Source organism: Emys orbicularis, chromosome 5, assembly GCF_028017835.1.
Source record: "Emys orbicularis isolate rEmyOrb1 chromosome 5, rEmyOrb1.hap1, whole genome shotgun sequence".
NCBI classification, from domain to species: Eukaryota; Metazoa; Chordata; order Testudines; family Emydidae; genus Emys; species Emys orbicularis.
Genome location: NC_088687.1, coordinates 107,281,009 through 107,301,288, shown reverse-complemented (window position 1 = coordinate 107,301,288; position 20,280 = coordinate 107,281,009). Strand labels below are relative to the sequence as shown.

The 20,280-nt window shown below is 44.6% G+C and overlaps 1 protein-coding gene across 3 annotated transcripts in view; it reads left to right on the top strand.

Moving 5' to 3' along the window:
• The first annotated feature begins 10,050 nt into the window (after positions 1-10,050).
• The window catches only part of PCDH7 (protocadherin 7), a 385,049-nt gene continuing 374,819 nt past the window's right edge, over positions 10,051-20,280 (top strand). For all 3 annotated transcript variants that reach the window (XM_065405319.1, XM_065405318.1, XM_065405320.1), the window contains exon 1: positions 10,051-13,215. In XM_065405319.1, the coding sequence (XP_065261391.1) occupies positions 10,051-13,215 (3,165 nt within the window). The remainder of the gene's footprint in view (positions 13,216-20,280) is intronic.

Here is a 20,280-nt window from a genome sequence, read left to right as displayed (position 1 = left end):
GTCTTGGACTAATTTCCATCTTGGTTCTTCTCTTGCCTTAGCATGAAAACCTGTGCATCTTCTCTGTGCATTCAGCCTCATCCTTTCTGCTAGTGACCCCTCCCTCCTTGTTTTAGTTGATCTTTGCCATTTTGGATAATTCTGTCCTCCTGAAATGCCACAGCTATGCATCTTTCTCTCCTCCCTTCCCTTCTATTTCAACCTACCTAATCATTGACATTCTCTAGAGGTATTACTTCCCTTTTGCCAAGACCCCTCTTCTTTTGATCCTGAAGTTGCCCTCTGTCTACCTACCATCTCTCTCACACTCCTTCTCTGCTTGTGAAGCACTTAGTTGTGAAAGTAATGGATACTGCATACAGTAGGTAGATACTCTCAGCGAATGCACATCTTGGGTCTTAGTCAATGGACAATGATGCTACCAGGGCAATGGGCTGGCTTTATAAAGGCATGCTTTAAGCAAATAAATGCCATCCCTATGGAAAAATCATAAAGTAATGTTTATACGCCAAATGATTTAATTTTATTTATTTTATTAAAATTAACTTCATTTATTGTTTTCAGGCTTGTGATTGTGATCGTCCTGCAAGCTTTGTCTATCGTTCACTCACTGTGGGCCTGGTGCAAAGCCCTTTGAAGTCAATGGAAAGACTCCCACTGACTTGCATAGGCTTTGAATCAGACCCCAAATCCTTATATATCAACTAGCTGCTGCGATCTTCCTATTTTATTACATTGCATTTCTCCTTTCTTCATGATCTTACAAGGCAAAGAGAGGTGTACACCTTTGGTTGCTCTGTGTGTTCTTGAAAGCACATAGATTGCAGTTATGTCCTGCCTGGTCCTGGTCGATTTTTAATTTGTTGAAGAGCAGCTCACACAATGAACACACAGGAAGATATGTCAGCCTTCTATCACAAAAAGAAAAATGTGTAAACTTATCAGTAAGTATCTCTCTTCCTCGAGATATATTGTAGGTCATAAACATTATGTATAGTATTTATTACTGTTAAAGTGCACTATAAATGTAACTGCGGGATGAGTCCCAGAAAATTTGGAAATAAGTTAACAGAGAGTTAAACCAGACGTTTTAAAGTGGGTGCACCTGTGCAGGGGAAAGAGGGAAGGAGGAATGGAGATAGTAGGGGACTCATTCAAGGATTTTTTTGTACATTTACAATCCATCCAGCATAGGGGCAATGTATAACTCCCCCATGGGCCCACCCTTTTGGCTTTGACCCATAATGATCCCATAATTGGAGTTTTGGTAGCAGGGGGAACACCTCCCAGAGCTGCAGGGGCAGCAGCCTTCGGCCTCCTTCTTTCCCAAGAGCAGCAGCAGTGACCCTCTCACACTCATGGAGAGGCAAAAGTGGCAGTTGGGGGGCCCAGTACTTACCTCTGTAGCCAGAGTGTATCTATTTGGGTGAGTGAGATGGGCCTGCTGCACTTTTTTCTTGACATACACAGAATCCTATTTCAGGGTGCTATTAGCAGGGCCCTTCACTACTTCTGGGTGTAGTTTATACCCCACTGAGATAAATGGGGAAGTTCACCCCTCAGAGCTATTGTATCTATTGTCTGCAGACTTGGGCAGATGTCACTACATCATTTACACTGAGATCATTTTTTCAAACTTTTCTTCTTAACCACAATGGCTAGAAATTTACTTCATTTCAAATTAAAGCTGAGGTTCTGATCAAATCACTTGACTCCAGGAACTTTGGGTCCCAGGCATAGGTCTATAGTGCTTTATGCTTTAATCAGGCCTTGAATAGGGGCAGAACCAGGGTCCCTCCCACTCCCTGCCTCCCTCTCTCTCTCTCTCTCCTGTCCTTGCATACCTGTTAATAGCCAGTGCCATCAGGTGAGTTGCCCTTGCTCTCCCTATTGTATGCAGTCACATTCTGATTAGGGCCAAACACAGGAGTAAGGTCAGGACCTTACTCTCCCTTATTCCACTGCATGGCTAAACAAGGGCTGTGACAATCTAGTCCTTAATGGTTCTAATATTGGAGTTCCCATATGAACAGGGAAGCAGAATATAGGGTTGTAAGACACATAGTAAAGTAGTTTTGATCACTGAAGACTGCAGCCAAGCTGTCTAAGAAGCAATTAACAATTTGGCCTTACTTTAACTTTTTTCTCTTGTTGTCATATTTGCTTTCTTAATTTACAGCAAGAAAAGTGTTTATATTTCCCTTATTTCAGCAGGAGAGCAATAATTACTTTTGACAGGCGAACTACAATATTTTTGTAAAGAGAAAGCGAAGGGAGACCCCTAAAGTTCCCAAATAAGTAAGGGAAAATATGTGTAGGCCTAAAAATAACTTATTAAGAGCACAGACAATAATACATATTGAAGAGACCATTCACGGGAGAGTGGAGCTCCAGCAAACATAGTATATAAACTGGTTGTCTGTAACAGCATTAGAATTTTAAAATCAAAGCCCCCCTCCCCTCCACCCAACCTCCCCCACTCCTGCAGAGATGCTATATTTTTTTGGATATTTTTTCTTCTATCCAACAGGCAACAGACACAGTGGATTCAGGCAGACATGCCAAATCTTTTGCTGCCATCCTGAATTATATTGATCATAAATATCATGGGATGCAACAGGACATCAGACAAGAAGTTTTATGATATGCTAGTCTAATTGGAAACAAACAAAACAAAAACTTTAACTCACAGCAAAACTATTTGCAGCCTCTCAAGAAGACAATAAAATTATGGAATACAAAACTGAAAGCTTTGGACATACATTAGGCTGAAAAGCCCTGCAGCGGGAGTGGAGAAGTAAGGATCACATCCTTACTCCTGCACTACTGCTGGCGGTGGCTCTGCCTTCACAGCTGGACTCTAGGCCAGCAGCCGCCACTCTCTAGCTGCCCAGCTGCCCAGCCAGCAGCAGCACAGACGTAAGGGTACCAGTACCTCAACCCCCCCCGCCCCAATAACTTTGTGACCCCCACACAACTCCTTTTTGGGTCAGGACCCCTACAATTACAACACCATGACATTTCAGATTTAAATAGCTGAAATCATGAAATTTACTATTTTTTAAAATCCTATAAAATCCACGTTAAATTGACCAAAATGGACCGTGAATTTGGTAAGGCCCTATTAATGGGACTACATATGTGGGTCAGTCAAGCAATATTTTGCCCATAATATACCTTTTGTATTTGGCATCATTTGTTAGGGAAACATGGAATCCTAAACTCAAGCCTCAATGAGCAAGTGGAAGAAGTGAATTGATTTTTAAACATTTGAAAATGCATTTGTAATTGATATGTTTGCACCTGTAGTATGTTTACAATTTGTGATCTTACACAATTATTTATTTTGTCATTTACAAAAGCTTTGTTAGATAATCCTGGATTCTGAAACAGCAGGGGAAAATCATCAGAGTGTATCTGACTTAAATTCACGGAGTGCTCAGCTGTTGTTTTACTCAAATATGTTTAGGATAGTGATGCACATTTCTGTCACCTACTTAAAAAAATATTCCAAATGTTGAATAGTGCTAGTAAATTGAATGGTTATTAGTTCTTGTGAAAATCCACATTCTAAAAAAATTGACAATGTAAAGCATAATATATCTACTTACAAATAAGGAAACTCCTTTGACTATAAATGCCATGCAAATCATTACATGATCAAGTAATTTTGAAACTTTAATATTCATTTCTGACTGATAAGATCACTATCATAGCAACATAGGACAGATTATATCATCAAAGGACCTACATTATCTAAGTTCTTTCCAAAAATGACAGCAACACTATGAAGTATTCCTATGGAAGTGGTATTAGCATATATGCAAACTGTTCCCATTTATTATTTTTATGAAAAAATTACCTTTTTTCATTCTGTTTCTCCAAAACTATATTTTAGTCTCCGGTATTTTATTTAAATCCTACCCTCTTTATCTCCTTGATATGTCCTTATGATCTATTTCATATGTAGAGTACTAATAATTCTGAAATCTCTTCCAGTTTTGACATGGAGATACTTATAGGTTTGCATCTCTCTAATTTGTCCTCTTCAATGCCCTTTTCCTATAACTTATTTTGGATTTCCAGGAATGGAAATGTAGTTTAATTAAAAATAAGAATATAAAATTATGGGCCAAATTCAGCCCTTGCAACTCCAGTGAAGTCAGTGGGTTGCATATGAAGTGTAAATCAAGGCAAAATCTGGTCCACTATGTAAACCCATTTACAGTAAAAAAAAAAAAAAAAAAAAAAAGCTTTTATGAATGGCCTTGAGATTTTAAAGAAAATCTACCTATATTTCTTGCAGCCTAGCTAAACAAATTAGACTTCCTTTTTTTTTTCAAATAATAGGCAAATTTCACTGTCTCTCTATGGATGGCATTTTAAAACCAATACTATATGGAAAGATTTTTATTTAGAAAAATTATCTTCAGGCTAAATCACTGTGATTTGTAAAGAATAATATGAACTGTCAAAATCTTGCTAAACACAAATAGACTGGGAAACCACTTTTTGCTAAATGTTATTCTAAATCTCAAAGCAACCTCTATAAATCTGAAATTCAGAAAGGGCAATGGGATCATCCCTGGATGAAAACCATTTTTTATTCCTTTTAATGAGACGAGTTCAAATTTTGTCCTAGGGATGTAAAGTTTTAATTAAACACTTACACAGTTTAACTACAGCTACCCATTCCCTGTTGCAAACAGCCAACTATTATTGTTCTATCTAGTAATATTTTTTTTAGCCCTAGTCTTCCAGAGTATTAGAAACAACGGTAGAGAATTGTCTGATTTAAACAAGCTGCTTTATGTTTGGCTAGTGCCCAATTAAATAACCAAGAAAGCAAGCAATTATAAACTGTTTAAAAGGAAATCGCTGGTTTCCTTATTTAAATTCTTAAGTTTTTACTGTCCATCACAAAGGCTATTATTGCAATGAATAATTTAATCACTTCGGTCTATTACATGTCATTATACTGAAAACATGGTTTCAAGGCTGTGAAAGACACTGGCAAGTGTCAGCACTTGTCCCAGCCCAGCCCAACTATGCTCCTAGTATATTCACTTTAACAAACTAAGGAAGCTTTGGAAGGGGGAGAGGGTTTTGCAGGAAGGGAGGTGGGAGATCAGGACAAAAAGGAAAAAAAAATCAGCAAGACACTTTTAAAAGTCGAAAGGTCAACACAGATTTGGTGCTGTTGTGGTGTCATTTCATCTGTTTGTCCCTTGGTGGAGTTCTTGAGTCAGTTTCTCCTTTCCCGTCAAACTGCTTTAACTGCTTTATATTTTTTCCCTAGAATTGGCTATCATGTTTACTGTATTTAACCTTTTCCTTATATTATTGTGAATATGCCACCTCCTTTCAGTGAAAACCCATCTGAGATTCTGCCTTCAGGACCTACTTTATTTTCCGGGTACTGCTCCCCCTCCCCCCACCTTTTTTTTTTTTTGGTCACTCTTTTCTTCGAGACTGGACTCCATTGCTGATCCTAAACGCTATTTTGCAGTGTGACATCAACATTCCCGAACTGCAAAAAATAAATTGTGCTGGGGCGGGGGAGGAGGAGAATAGCCAACTCCAGCGGAGAGTTGGTAGGCACAAAAGATGAAATCGGGGTCCGCCGAGAAATTGAAATAAGCTAAAGATTCATTATATTTGCATATTTACCAAAGGACTTTAACTATTCTAATCAACAGATACAATTACACAGTCTGTAAGCTACCGAACAGGGAATCCTGGAGCTGCAGGGGAGAGGAGAGAAAAACCCAGTGATGGCTTTAAAAGGATTTCCCGTGCATAATAAAGGCTAGAAATGTCAGATGGACGTTAGTCCCCACACAAGCTGCCATCTCGCCAGTATGATAAGATGTTCCCTTTAAAGACAAGCTCTCATTTGCTTCTTTTAGTGCTGGTCCCCAGCAGCTTGGGCTATTTTATTAATTGCCGCCCATGACACGTGCGATCCCACTTCCCTAGACTCAACCTCCAAATGTGTCGCGGCGGGGGGCTCCCTCGCTCATCAGTCTTGGCCAAAGGGGCAAATCTCCACCGCCTGAACTAACCGAGCTTGGTCCTGCTGAGAGTGAAGCAGTGGCCAGAGGTGGTGGGGACCTAACGCTACCGAGCTGGGGGTACGAGGCGGGGAGCGGAAGCAAGGGGCTCCGATTTCCCTCTCCCCCCAGACAAACGGGCAGCACACACAACGTGGACCCGACTTCCTTCTCCTCCCCCCGTAGCCAGGGCACGAGGCCCAAAGGCAGCGCTGCCCATCCACCATGCAGAGCACGTCAGATCCATTTCCCACGCCGGCCGCCCGCCTAGGGGAGAGGGGGGGGGGGGCTGTTACCTCTGCTCCGAAAGAGGAACCAATCCGCTGTGAAGGACGCTGCGCTCCCGAGCAGGCAGGCATTGCACACTCAGAGACATTGCACATGAAGAGGGAGGAGAGAGCAGGGGGGGGGGGGGGGGATAATACACTCTGTGTGTGTGCGCGCGCGCGCCCGCGCGCTCATGGGGCAGGTTGCACAGGGCAAGAGAAAGAACCCGCTTATTCGTTTGAAACAGGCTCCCCAGCAAACCAGACCGCGGGAGCAGTGTGCCCATGAGACAGGGGAGCTCTGAAAAAGACACGATGCGGGGGGAGGGAGGGGCTGTGCTGTGCAAATGTTTCCACACACAGGAAGCCGAGTAAAGTTTATGGCGGGGAGGTTAAAAGCTTTTTCGCCTCACCCCTCCCACAAGGGAACGCATTAAGTTTTCCGGGTGCGTTGAAAAGCAGGGAGGGAGGCAGCGGCGGGAGCGAGGGATGGAAATGTGTAGCATGTGCAGGGACCAGTGCAATGCAGCAGCATGCCGCCGGTATTCCTATTGGCATGGCGGGATTAGTGCGGACAAGATTCCTCCTCCCGGACAGCGAGGGGGAATTTCGAGACAGTCAAATTGTTTGGCAAATATAATGGGGATTTCGTATTAATCCCACTTAACCCTATGCGAAGATGCCGAGCTCCTGGAGCCCCCCTCCTGCAGCCCGGACTGCGGCGGTGAGCACTGAGCCTGCGCCAAGCTGGGCTTTCTAGCTGATGCTGCAGATATAAAGCTGAGCGGCTCCGGGCATCAGCACAGCAGGAGGAGGAGTCCCAGAGCTGGGCCAGCCAGTGAGCGACGCAGGATCTGTAGCATCCACCTACACAGGAGAAAGAGTCCTCTCCAGCCCTGGCACGGCAGGGAGTGGGGAACACTCAGGCACTCATTCCCCAGCTCACACTCCGCAGATACACATACTGCCTCTGTGGGTGCCTACAGTTCGCACAGACAAGAGGTGGAAACCTCACTTTCTCCTCCCCACATGAAATAGACAGCAAGCTAGACTCATTGTGACCATTGCTCTGAATCATCTGAGCACATCCGGCTGCTTTAGCACAAATGTGTCATCAGTATAAAGAAAGACGTTTGGGCATATTTGTCTTCATGTTTTTATTTAAAAATAAATACCTCTGGAGTTTGTTCTCCTGAACGTGTGTGCAGGTGAGTGACTGGGAAAGCGGGATTCCCCACTGCCTGCCCCATGCATGCCCTGGTCCGTCCTCTCCCACCAGCCTGAGTCTCCCTCGCTGCTCTGTTGAATGCGAATGGAAGGGACAGGTCTGAGAGCCAGATACCAACCAAAAGAGCAGAGGCATGCAAATGCCATGGGCAATTAAGTGGCACAAAGTCAAAAGAAGGAGAAAGTGAACTAGGGACGCAAGAAAAAGCAAAGTTGTGTCGAGGTCTTTCACATTAAAGTTGATTTCGTACTTACCCAGGTAGGTGACACTACGTTTTAGCAATCACTGAAGCAGCAAGTCCCTATTCAGAAATAAATCTATTACTTCTACTTACATGTGTTTATTCTCCTGACCCTCCCCCACCCTTCCCACACACATTCTCTCTTTCTCTGGGGGTCCATTTTCCCAAGAAACACACAGATGCCGTTGAAGATGTGCATTCAAATCATTGAAAGAGGCACAATAAAGACAAAACCCCCAGCACTGGGGAACAGACCAGCGAAAGCCTGAGATCTCTAACGCACTCCCCATTCCTCCCTGGAGTTTGATCCTGTTACAGTCACTGCAGCTCATCATCTGTCTAGAAAAGCACCAGCGGACAGAAAAGGTGCGAATCTATGCAAAATGAGCTGTTTGACCAACATGATGCCACAAAATGCCGTCACCAGCGCACTGAGGGGCTCTAAAATAAGAGGAAGAACAACAATTTGCTTAACAATAATTGATCACTGAAGAGTCAGAAGGTGGTGGTGGTGGCTTGAGGGGGAGGAAATCACGGGAGACCATGGGTTAGAGAGAGCAACAGCAGGAGCACTGTGGTGTGTACCAAGGATGGGTTTGAAGACTGGGCTGGTGTTTTGCGATCAGCAGCTATCCCACTTGCAGCAGCAGAGGGTAAGGCTGGGCTTTCTGGAGTGCAGCGCTTGGCTCGTCCTCCCTCCCTCCCTCTCTCGGCGTGTGTAGCGCAGGCGGCTCTGCTGCTGCAGCGTCAGGGAAGAGCCGCCGAGAGAGGCTCCAGCAGCTCCCACCACTTTGGGCAAACTTGCTGGTTTACTGCTTTTTTCCGAGTGGGAAGCGGCGCCTCAGTTGCCATTCAACATTTTAAAGCACAAGCCGTTTTGCTGTGAAAGCGCCTGAACCACACTTCTCTGAAAGGCACAAGAGGGGAGGCACAACTGCAGATTTCACCCGCCGAGGCGGTGGGGTTCAGAGGAAACAATTGACTGGTATTATTTTCTTTGCAAAGAGGACTGCATTTTTATAAATCGCATCGCGGTTCTTCCCCCCTCCCCTTTGCCATTCCGCTTATATGGATGTAATTCAGAATCTGTTAATTCACGTGGGGGATCCAGTTACATCTCGTTCCGCTTCGGGGATATTAACAAGAGAGCAAAGCAATAATCGCCTTTGGACACATAGCCTTGTTGCTAACCTTTGAACTGAAAGGATCAAGTTCAGATCTGGTTACCTGCATTGGGACGGAAAGGAAGAGAGAGAGAGAGAGACTGCAATCTCATTTGTGAATCGCTCTCACAGTGCTGCAGATCTAGATTGCTATAACACATGCAGTGCAAATGCAGGTAAGGCACACACACAAACTGCGGATGCAAAAACAAACTTGGGACTGTTTTTTGTGTGTGTATGTGCATTGCTCCAGCTTTGGAAATTCTGGGCAAACGGCTTCTGCAGTTTTTGTATCGTTGCTTTGTGACTAATGACCTTGCGCAGAGTTATTAAAAAAAAATCCTCTACGGAGAAAGAACTGAACATTTTAGGAGATCTGTGAAGATGGATTTGGGTGCTTTTCTGCTAACCGAAGCGGATTTTCTGTGGACTGCTCTGTGATATAAGGGGTTCTCGCCTACCCACTGTACAGCTACCGATATTATTGGGGATTTTTTTGGTATTTTTCTTTATTTTTTATTTTATTTTTAATCAGTTATTTAATTGTATTTTTTGCCCATTGCTAAGAGGATTGGGAGTTTTCCGGACACAACCCCTTTGAATGAGGCGATTCACATTTTTTTTCCGTGTGCGTGCAGAGTGGGGAAAGAAAAGAGCTAATGCCCTAGTCGTAAACGGCTGAGAGAGACAGAGGGAGAAGAGTGTGAATTGTACTTAACTCTAGGAGCAAAGAAGACGACCTGGGAAGAGGGGGGGGGGGCTTCGAATAGCACCGTGCTGCTCCTGCTTTTATTACAAACCTTGCAAAGTGATTACAGTAAAACCAGAGGAGGAGGAGGAGGAAAATCCCGTCCTATCTGTTGAGATGAATCTTTAAAAAGCAAAATACACTGTCCCATGAACTGTAAGCATATTGCAACTGGAAGGAAGGGAGGAGAGAGCCAACACCAGGGTTTTGATCACCGATTGCACCAGTTATGAGACAATAAGTTTCCCGGAAGAGAAGGATTTTATAATTGATCATCCGCACGCTGAGCATTTCTGTTGGCTTGTCAGGGGAGTTGGTGGGAGAGAGGAGGGGGTTTTTGGTGCGAAGAAGATGAGGAAGATGCGGACTCTCTTTGGCTTTGTGCATTGCTGCTGCTGCTGCTTCTTGCTCCTGCTGCCTCCTCCACTCTGGGTCAGCCTGGCCGCGGCCAAGCAGCTGCTGAGGTACCGGCTGGCCGAGGAAGGACCTGCCGACATCCGCATAGGCAACGTGGCTTCAGACCTGGGCATCGTAACGGGCTCTGGAGAGGTGACATTCAGCCTGGAGTCGGGCTCCGACTACCTGAAGATCGATAACATGACCGGGGAGCTGAGCACCACTGAGCGGCGCATAGACCGCGAGAAGCTGCCGCAGTGCCAGATGATCTTCGATGAGAACGAGTGCTTCCTGGACTTCGAGGTCTCGGTAATCGGCCCTTCGCAGAGCTGGGTGGACCTCTTCGAGGGCCGGGTCATCATCCTGGACATCAACGACAACACCCCCACTTTCCCCTCGCCTGTCCTCACCCTTACCGTGGAGGAGAACCGGCCCGTAGGGACCCTCTATCTGCTCCCCACTGCCACCGACAGAGACTTCGGTCGCAACGGCATCGAGCGCTACGAGCTGCTGCAGGAGCCCGGCGGCGACGGGGGCAGACGCGGAGGAGGGGGGTCGGCTTCTGCAGCTGAGAGCGCCCTCTACCCCGGCGGCAGTAAGAGGAGGCAGGAGCCGGACGGGGCGGCCCGCAGCAGCGTGTTCGAGCTACAGGTGGCCGACACCCCTGATGGGGAGAAGCAGCCGCAGCTGATTGTCAAAGGGGCGCTGGACCGAGAGCAGAGGGACTCCTATGAACTGAGCCTGAGGGTGCGGGACGGCGGCGACCCGGCCCGCTCCTCCCAGGCCATCCTGAGGGTACTGATCACCGACGTGAACGACAACAGCCCCCGCTTTGAGAAGAGCGTCTACGAGGCGGACCTGGCGGAGAACAGCAGCCCCGGGACCCCCATCCTGCAGCTGCGGGCCGCCGACCTGGACGTGGGGGTGAACGGGCAGATCGAGTACGTCTTCGGGGCGGCCACCGAGTCGGTGCGGCGCCTGCTGCGGCTGGACGAGACCTCGGGCTGGCTCAGCGTCTTGCACCGCATCGACCGGGAGGAGGTGAACCAGCTCCGCTTCACCGTCATGGCCCGGGACCGGGGCCAGCCGCCCAAGACCGACAAGGCCACGGTGGTGCTGAACATCCGCGACGAGAACGACAACGTGCCCACCATCGACATCCGCAAGATCGGCCGCATCCCGCTGAGGGACGGGGTGGCCAGCGTGGCCGAGGACGTGCTGGTGGACACCCCCATCGCCCTGGTGCAGGTGTCCGACCGCGACCAGGGCGAGAACGGCGTGGTGACCTGCACGGTGGTAGGGGACGTGCCCTTCCAGCTCAAGCCGGCCAGCGAGGGCGAGGGGGAGCCTCAGAACAAGCGCAAGTACTTCCTGCACACCTCGGCCCCGCTCGACTACGAAGCCGTCCGTGACTACAACGTGGTGATCGTGGCCGTGGACTCGGGCAGCCCCAGCCTGTCCAGCAACAACTCGCTGCTGGTGCGGGTGGCGGACACCAACGACAACCCGCCGCTGTTCGGCCAGGCCGTGCTGGAGGTCTCCTTCCCGGAGAACAACTCGCCTGGGGAGAGGGTGGCCACGGTGGCGGCCACGGACGCGGACAGCGGCAAGAACGCCGAGATCTTCTACTCGCTGGAGCCCTCTCCCCTCTCCTCGGAGGCGCCCGGCGGCATCTTCAGCATCGACCCGGACTCCGGGGACGTGCTGGTGCAGGCGGTGCTGGACCGCGAGCAGTGCGACACCTACGAGTTCCAGGTGACGGCCCGGGACAAGGGGGTGCCGGCCCTGCAGGGCTCCACCACAGTGGTGGTGCGGGTGGCCGACCGCAACGACAACGAGCCGCGCTTCATGCAGGACGTGTTCACCTTCTACGTGAAGGAGAACCTGCAGCCCAACAGCCCCGTGGGCATGGTGACCGTGATGGACGCCGACCGGGGCCGCAACGCCGAGCTCAGCCTCTCCATCCAGCCCGGGGAGCAGGACCAGGCCGCCGGCATCTTCTCCATCGAGAACGACACCGGCACCATCTACTCCACTGTCTCCTTCGACCGGGAGCAGCAGACCAGTTACACCTTCAAGGTCAAGGCGGTGGACGGAGGGGAGCCGCCCCGCTCGGCCACCGCCACAGTCTCCCTCTTTGTGATGGACGAGAACGACAACCCGCCCGCCGTCACTTTCCCCAGCAACAGCTCCTACACCGTGCTGCCCCCCTCCAGCAACCTGCGCACTGTGGTGGCCACCGTGCTGGCCACCGACGCGGACACGGGCCTCAACGCCGACCTCAACTTCAGCATCGTCGGGGGCAACCCCTTCAAGCTTTTCGAGATCGACCCGGCCAGCGGCGTGGTGTCGCTGGTGGGCAAGCTGGCCCCCAAGCACTATGGCCTGCACCGCCTGGTGGTGCAGGTGAACGACAGCGGCCAGCCGCCCCAGTCCACCACCGCCTTGCTCCACGTCTTCGTCAACGAGAGCCTCTCCAACGCCACCGTGGTGGAGAGCCAGGTGGCCCGCAGCCTGCACACGCCCCTGGCCCAGGACATCGCCGGCGACCCCAGCTACGAGCTGAGCAAGCAGCGGCTCAGCATCGTCATCGGGGTGGTGGCCGGAATCATGACGGTGATCCTGCTCATCCTGGTGGTGGTCATGGCCCGGTACTGCCGCTCCAAGAGCAAGCACGGCTACGAGGCGGGCAAGAAAGACCACGAGGACTTCTTCACCCCGCAGCAGCACGATAAGGCCAAGAAGCCCAAGAAGGACAAGAAAGGCAAGAAGGGCAAGCAGCCCCTCTACAGCAGCATCGTCACCGTGGAGGCCTCCAAGCCCAACGGGCAGCGCTACGACAGCGTCAACGAGAAGCTCTCCGACAGCCCCAGCATGGGCCGATACCGCTCGGTCAACGGCGGCCCGGGCAGCCCGGACCTGGCCAGGCATTACAAATCCAGCTCGCCGCTGCCCACTGTCCAGCTTCACCCGCAGTCCCCCACCGCCGGGAAAAAGCACCAGGCCGTGCAGGAACTGCCCCCGGCCAATACTTTTGTGGGGGCAGGAGACAACATCTCCATTGGATCGGACCACTGCTCCGAGTACAGCTGTCAGGCCAGCAGCAAGTACAGCAAGCAGGTAAGGGTGCTGGGCTCACCCCCTAACTACTTCCAACCGCACTTCCATACAGCTAGCCCTCCCATCCCCAGCAAGTAGGTGTGGAAGCTGGGGACCCTCCCTGTTACACACAGACAGAGGCAGCCCTCTAGCCAGCACCAAGTATTGTAAGCGAGGGAGAGAGTCAGGGGATCCCCTTTGTACTCTTCCCTACTCCTCCCTGCAGGCAGCCAGTGTAGCCAGCCGCAAGTACAGCTGGCAAGTAAGGAAACCAAAGACACCCCATCTCCTTCCTCACGCCACACAGCCTGCCAGCTAACTGGCAGTAAGTAATGAGCAGATAGAGGAGTCGGGGACTCTCCACTAAAATTATTCCTCCTCCCATGCCTCACAAACACAGGAGGCAGCCTGTAGCAAATACTGTATAGGTTATGAGAGTGAGGGCAGAGGGCTCCCTCCCTCCAAGCCAGCAATCGAGTAAACCCCTAGAAGGGAATCCGAGACTTCCTTATCAGCCCCCAGCACATACATGCAGCCAGCAACCAGCACAACGTGGGAGCTGCAGACATCCTCCCCCTCACCACACAGTCTTCAAGCCACAGATAACCAGCCAGTAGTAAGCACAACAAGCAGGTAAGGGAAACAGACATCCCCATTACCCACTGCCACCACCACCCACATATACCCAGCCAGCCACCAGAGTCCCTTTGAAACAGGCAGCCATCAGTAAAAAGAACAGGAGTACTTGTGGCACCTTAGAGACTAACAAATTTATTAGAGCATAAGCTTTCGTGGGCTACAGCCCACTTCTTCGGATGCATATGCACAAAAGCTTATGCTCTAATAAATTTGTTAGTCTCTAAGGTGCCACAAGTACTCCTGTTCTTTTTGCGGATACAGACTAACACGGCTGCTACTCTGAAAGCAGCCATCAGTGTCTTTCTTTCAGAGGGAGGTGCATCCACTAGACAACAAGGTTCCATTGAGAGAGAGAATTCTTTCCTGCCACCCAGGCAGCAGGGTCCTACTGAGAGAGGGAGCTGTCCTCTGCCTTCATTCACACGCTCTATGGCTTTGTGTATACATGTGTGTGAATTTGCAGCCACGATGTTAAAAGGTTGGGGGATCTAATTATGGGTAATTCATTAAGATTCAGATCTCTCTATAATATATGTGCCTGATTGTGATTCCACTTATATCTTTTTCTTTATACCACTAATACCATTGATTTCAGAAGACTGACTCTTGATAAGTGCAAGTGAGCTCAGAATTGGCCCCTACTTCTGTAGTAGTTTAACTGGTTTGGAGGATATTATGTTAAATTCATAAGGCCCCAATTGTGCCACCCTCAATCACACTGAGTAGTATCAGAATGTCAGTAGTGGTGGTACTGACTTCTGTGGTATCACCAACTCAGTAAAATATTTCTGAACTTACAAGTGATACAAGTGACTGATTCTGATCTTACTTACATTGATGTAAGTCAGTCATTGAAGTCAATGGAGTTCTGCCAGTATAAAAGGAAGATGCCAGTGTAATACCTGGCACCAATTTGGTGTAACAGAGTGGAGAATCAGTCCATTATTATAATTCAAACCTATATTTTTATTTTATAAAGCTGAATTTTGAGCTGAGATCATTTTCCTTGACTTACTTTGTTGGGAGGTTATATGCTGAGAAAAATGTTTTGCAGTTGGTACTGTCATGGGGGGGGGGGGAAGGGGAGAGGAGGATCTGCATAAGATGAACGTTCTGAAAGTTTTCTCAACTACTATGCACATTATGCAAGATACTATAGATAAATGAATGTAGATTCATGCAAATATGGTGCCAAGTCTGGAACATGGAAAATCTGACAAATTTGACAAAAATGCTTTCTTTCCCACTTATTAACATGCAGATATGGTACACAACTGCATGTTTATACTTTGAGATGTCTGTTTGTGTACTAAAATTGACTTTTATAATATGCAACCAGTATTTGCATTCTGCATGGTGGAATAATATATTGTAAGTAGAAGTGAATTTCATGAGCCATTCATTCTTTCAGCTGAGCTACAAAACTGGTATGATTGATGTAATATTTGCTAATATTTTTTGTGTATGTTGTTTTACTAGTCATACTAATGTTTTACAGAACATTTGACATAGTAGTTTTTTGGCAAAACATTTCATTAACTTTCTCCCAGGGAGACCATTATAAATTTACTTTTGAAAATATTGCTTATATAAAATGTAAAATAGTAGAAAAGTTCACAAGCTTCCATCCACTAAGGTTTATTAAACACATAGTAGATGATGCCTTTTTAGTGATCATTATACCAACACATGAGGTATAATCCATGCTAATCAGATACTAAATCTTTCTTGCTGCCAGAATTCATCTCAAAATATGAATTAAAGACTGTCAAAAGTATAATTTGTTTTTGGTGAAAAAATGGCTTGTGTGTTAAATGTAGGAATTGGTAAGAGATTAGACTATACAAATGACTACTTGTGCTGATACGTGCTTTCTTTGAGGTTTTTGTGCAAAAATATATTGATTGTATCTTGTTTATTAAATTATTTAGAATATTTTCCCAGGAAATATTTTTGATGTACAATACATTATGAGATGTCCTGGGAGAAGAAAATAGCTTACTACACTTTTACATACAACAATCAAAGTGGAAGGAACACATCAAGAAAAACTCTTAATTTATCTAGTTTAAAACAGCTCCCTTCCCCCCATACCTGTGTCTCAGTTAATGTCTGACAGCTTTTTGTGAAAGTAGTTTGGTTATAAAGATCAATATAATTGAGTAATTTATGGCTGATATTTTAATGTCTTAACACAGGAGTTATTTTAAAATATACTAAAAAGTTGACATTACTCAACATTTTGGTTTAATATCTTTATAAGTATTGTAACTGAAGTTTTCTTTGGATAAAATAAATAGCTTCTCAGAATGGTCAGCATACACACACACACAAACATGCATATAAATTAAAGACAGGACAGTGGGTATTGACTCAGAGGACAGCAAGAATAATGTTAAATAAAAGCTTACAGGATAGATTTTTTTTGGCAGACTGTTTCTGTTACAGCTATCCTATGGGCACTTGCTAACTTACTGCTGAGTGACACTTATGTGCTCTTGTGCTTTAATTTTTTTTTAAATTTTATTTTAACATAATAATGAGTGTATCAGGTGGAGGTTTATATAAATAACCTGAACTTTTCATATCTCAAACATTACCATTTGAGCATTGACTGACTCACCAGAGTAGGTATTCATATTCTTGAACACTTAAACCAGATGCTCAGTATCTTGTTTAGAAGGAAAGGTGACGCATTTAGAAATCAGCTACTATCAAATAGTATTAATTTTATCATAGTTTAATTGTACATACAAGGTAAAACAACTGGAACATTCACATGCATATTACAGCAAGAGATTAGCTGAAACTTGCATGTCTTTCCTCATTTACTCATTGACAGTTGCCTTTATTCCATGGAGAGATTAGAAAGTGCATGCAGTTTTAAAGACAAGTAAATAGACAAACCAGGAAGTGCCCATCCTGAAGTAGATGAGGGTGATATCCATTATCCATTAATGTAATTAAATACCATGTATCAATGGTAATTGATACATCTTCATACCCACAATATTGTTGCCAGGGGAAAGGTCTCCATTTACAGGACCAAATGGTGTGCTCAAGTGAGTACACAGGTAATGTCTTTCCATTCTGATTTTGTGTTGTGCTGTACTTTTTTTCTTCAAGGCAACATATATTTAGTTTTAGAGTTTAGTACCTCATACTTAGTTCTTCAGGGTATTTTTTGTGGTGCAGTACCATATGAAACACTATAAACCACAAAAATCAACAACAACAAAAACACCTCTTGGCATAAGTATTAAAAATAATAGATTTTAAAACTAAATTTTGTATTGGATACACTACTTACTTTTAATAAAGTTTAGTTAGATAGTATAGCATTATGACACATCATATTTAACTTTCACTTTACAACAAATTTCTATTCCCACCCCCCCCCCCCCAAATTACCTTAAAGGAGCCTCTTTCAAGGCTGTTCTTGTCTTATTAATATGAAGTTTCTGTCCGAAATAGTATATTATTTTAGACCCTGATTTAGCAGTCCATCCCTATTCAGCAAAACACTTAACCATATGCTTAACTTTAAGCAAATGCTTAAATCCCATTATCTTCAGTGGGATTTAAACATTTGCCTAAAATTAAGCATATGCATAAGTGCTTTGCTGAACAGGCATGGATTTAGGCAAGTGCTTTGCTCAATCGGGACCTGATGACCTGATCTTCGAGGTGCTAAACACTGCCTGTGAGATGATGAACACGCTTAACTTCCAGTAAAGACAATACAAGTTAAGGAAGTTCAGCACATCACAGAAGCAATCAGCAGCTTGGAGGATTGGCTCCCTAATCATAATTGTAAACTAGAAGTAATAATTTTCTATTATGCAGTATTGCTTGTCAATTAATCTTTGTATGTTATATTCCACTTTGCTTTATAATGCTAAATAATAGGAAACACATGAAAAGATATTAGGGCAGATTTCATCCACTGAAACTTTTAGGCATGCATGTGAGATTTTTATGTTAACCTCTGCTAGAGGCCCCTTAGAGGGTTTTTTTTTTCTTTCTTTTTTTTTGTCTGTTGATGTCCACTGGTTTCTCTTTTATTTGCTATGCAAAGATGATGTCTGAAGAATGGGATCTTTAAAATATTCTGGATGCTTTTTCAAAGAAATATATGTCACCTTCAGTGTGATTAGAAAGAGCTATGTAAGAATCTGTGAATGTCATTATCTCTTTGCTTGAGGTACAGTGTTGCTTATCCAATTCTATAATTCTTTATGAATTACCCTCATGCTTTTGCTATTTGGAAAATGTGCTGCTTAGTGAAGAAAACTGTTATCACACCTAAGTGTGGTGACAAGCCTACCCAGTTGCATCTCTATAACAATACAATTTGTAGAAATTAATTTTAAAAAAATCTTCTTAGTATGCTATTCAGTTAATCGGTTTACACAGGTATTGTACATTAACAGTCTCTTGGATTGTGGAAACATTGTATATGGCTGGTTATCATATATGTGAGTTGTAACTATAAATTAAAGTATCCATTCTCCCATCAGTATGCACATGTAACTCCTGTTGAAGTTAATGAGAGGTTATGCCTGGTGCATCAAGGAGCAGTCAATCTTAAATGTACAGTTTAACCAGCCAAGCAAACATCCTCTTTCTTCATGATAATGTATGTAAAACTGTTTATAAAAATTACAGACTAATCCCCGAGAGTAAAGTTGGTCATGACTTGTGCCTTGACTAATTTTCTTGAGCCTAATCAATGTTTTTTAAAAAATCTTACTTTAGCACTAGCTCAATGTAGAAAAGAAGTGTGGAGCTTTGGGATGAGGTGTAACATTTTAACATTTAACATGGATACAGTTTGGAGAGAAGTTTCTAAAAGCATAGCTAGATGTTCTATCTTCAGTTTGCAAAACAGTAAATATTCTACAGTTGGTTTTAGAAATGGCCCATATTTGTCACTTAGTAACAGATCACTTTGGAAACAGGGACTAATTAAACATGGTGATACATCTTTTGAAGTTTTATTAGCTCTACTTAACACACTGTCTTCAATTAACAAGTAAAGGCTTTATTTTCCTGTTCAGTGAAACCCTCATGTCCTGCGTGCAAAAAGCTAACTTGCTATGACAATCATCCCTCACTCCAAAGGGATGGAATCTGAGTAGAGGAGGAGTGTCAAGCTTTGAAGGACTAAAGAATGCCTATTGTTGAGGTCAGATGGGAAAGCAGGCATCTTCAAAGGGATAGAGTGTGATTTACTATCTTTGATAGCTCCCTGACTGTATGTATGGATATTTTCCAACCTGAGCATATTAAAATACTCCAAAAATTAAATATCTGAATTAAAGAAATATATATTTAAAAACAAACTAAGTGTGGAATGATTGGGTTGGAGAATATTGGTCCTTATACACCTGTGATACTGAAGCATATATTTATATAAATGCTTCTTCATTTCTGCCTGCTTAAATACCTTGTTCCCCAATATTTATTGCAAGTTTGACTGACTAGTATTTTTGCAGACTAACTTCTGCCCTGAAATGACAGGCAAATTGCCTTGTAAATTTGATCCATGGAAGTTTTTGAATGTTTGTGCAGTTAACTTTTCAGAGCATTACCCTTAAATAGAAAACTTGGCCATGATTAGGTTTTGCAGTAAAACATAATAATAAATCATCAGACTTCAGAGTTCAAATCTTGTTGGTATTTTTCTTGTAGCTAATTACCTAAGTCCTTTAGAAGCACTCTAAATTCTATACTATAATTAGTTTAAACATGTCATGTTATTTTCTTTTACTTATGGAAATACTTAAAGTACATCTTTGTTACACATATTTGAGAAATACAGTTCAGCATCTTACAGCCAGGCTTCTAAAGCATGTTTTCAGCATTTCTGTTTATAGTAAATGTTAAGGAACTGTTAAAGCTACAAAATGAATTCCCGGTATTCATTCTTAGAATGGGTAAAATATATTGCATATAAATTACAACATAACCTTCTCCATATCTTTTTACTGTTTCATACTCTAACAAAGGAGTTTGTATGTCATATGTCTGGGAGATGTGCTCAGTATCCTTCTTATTTGGCTTGATTTCTCTTATCTAAATGAGAGATTCGGTTGTCCCTAGTTATATCATGTTTTGGACATTTGTAGTGTTACTCTAAATGTTGCATTCTGCAAATATTTTGAAATGACATTATTAAACTTATTATTATTAATTATCACCCACATTAATGAATTAATATCTAAACGGAAACAAAGATTTACATTGCATAATATCTCTTTTGAACCAAAAGATAGTAAGAGAACAATTCCAACTTTTACACAGAATATAAGTGACACCTTAATATTTATTGACCATGCCACGCCAGGTGACTTGCAAAAGTAAATTACCGAATTCATATAACTTTACCAATATGTGCTGAATGCCCCCAATAACCAGCATAAGAAGGGCATTCAGAGTATTATT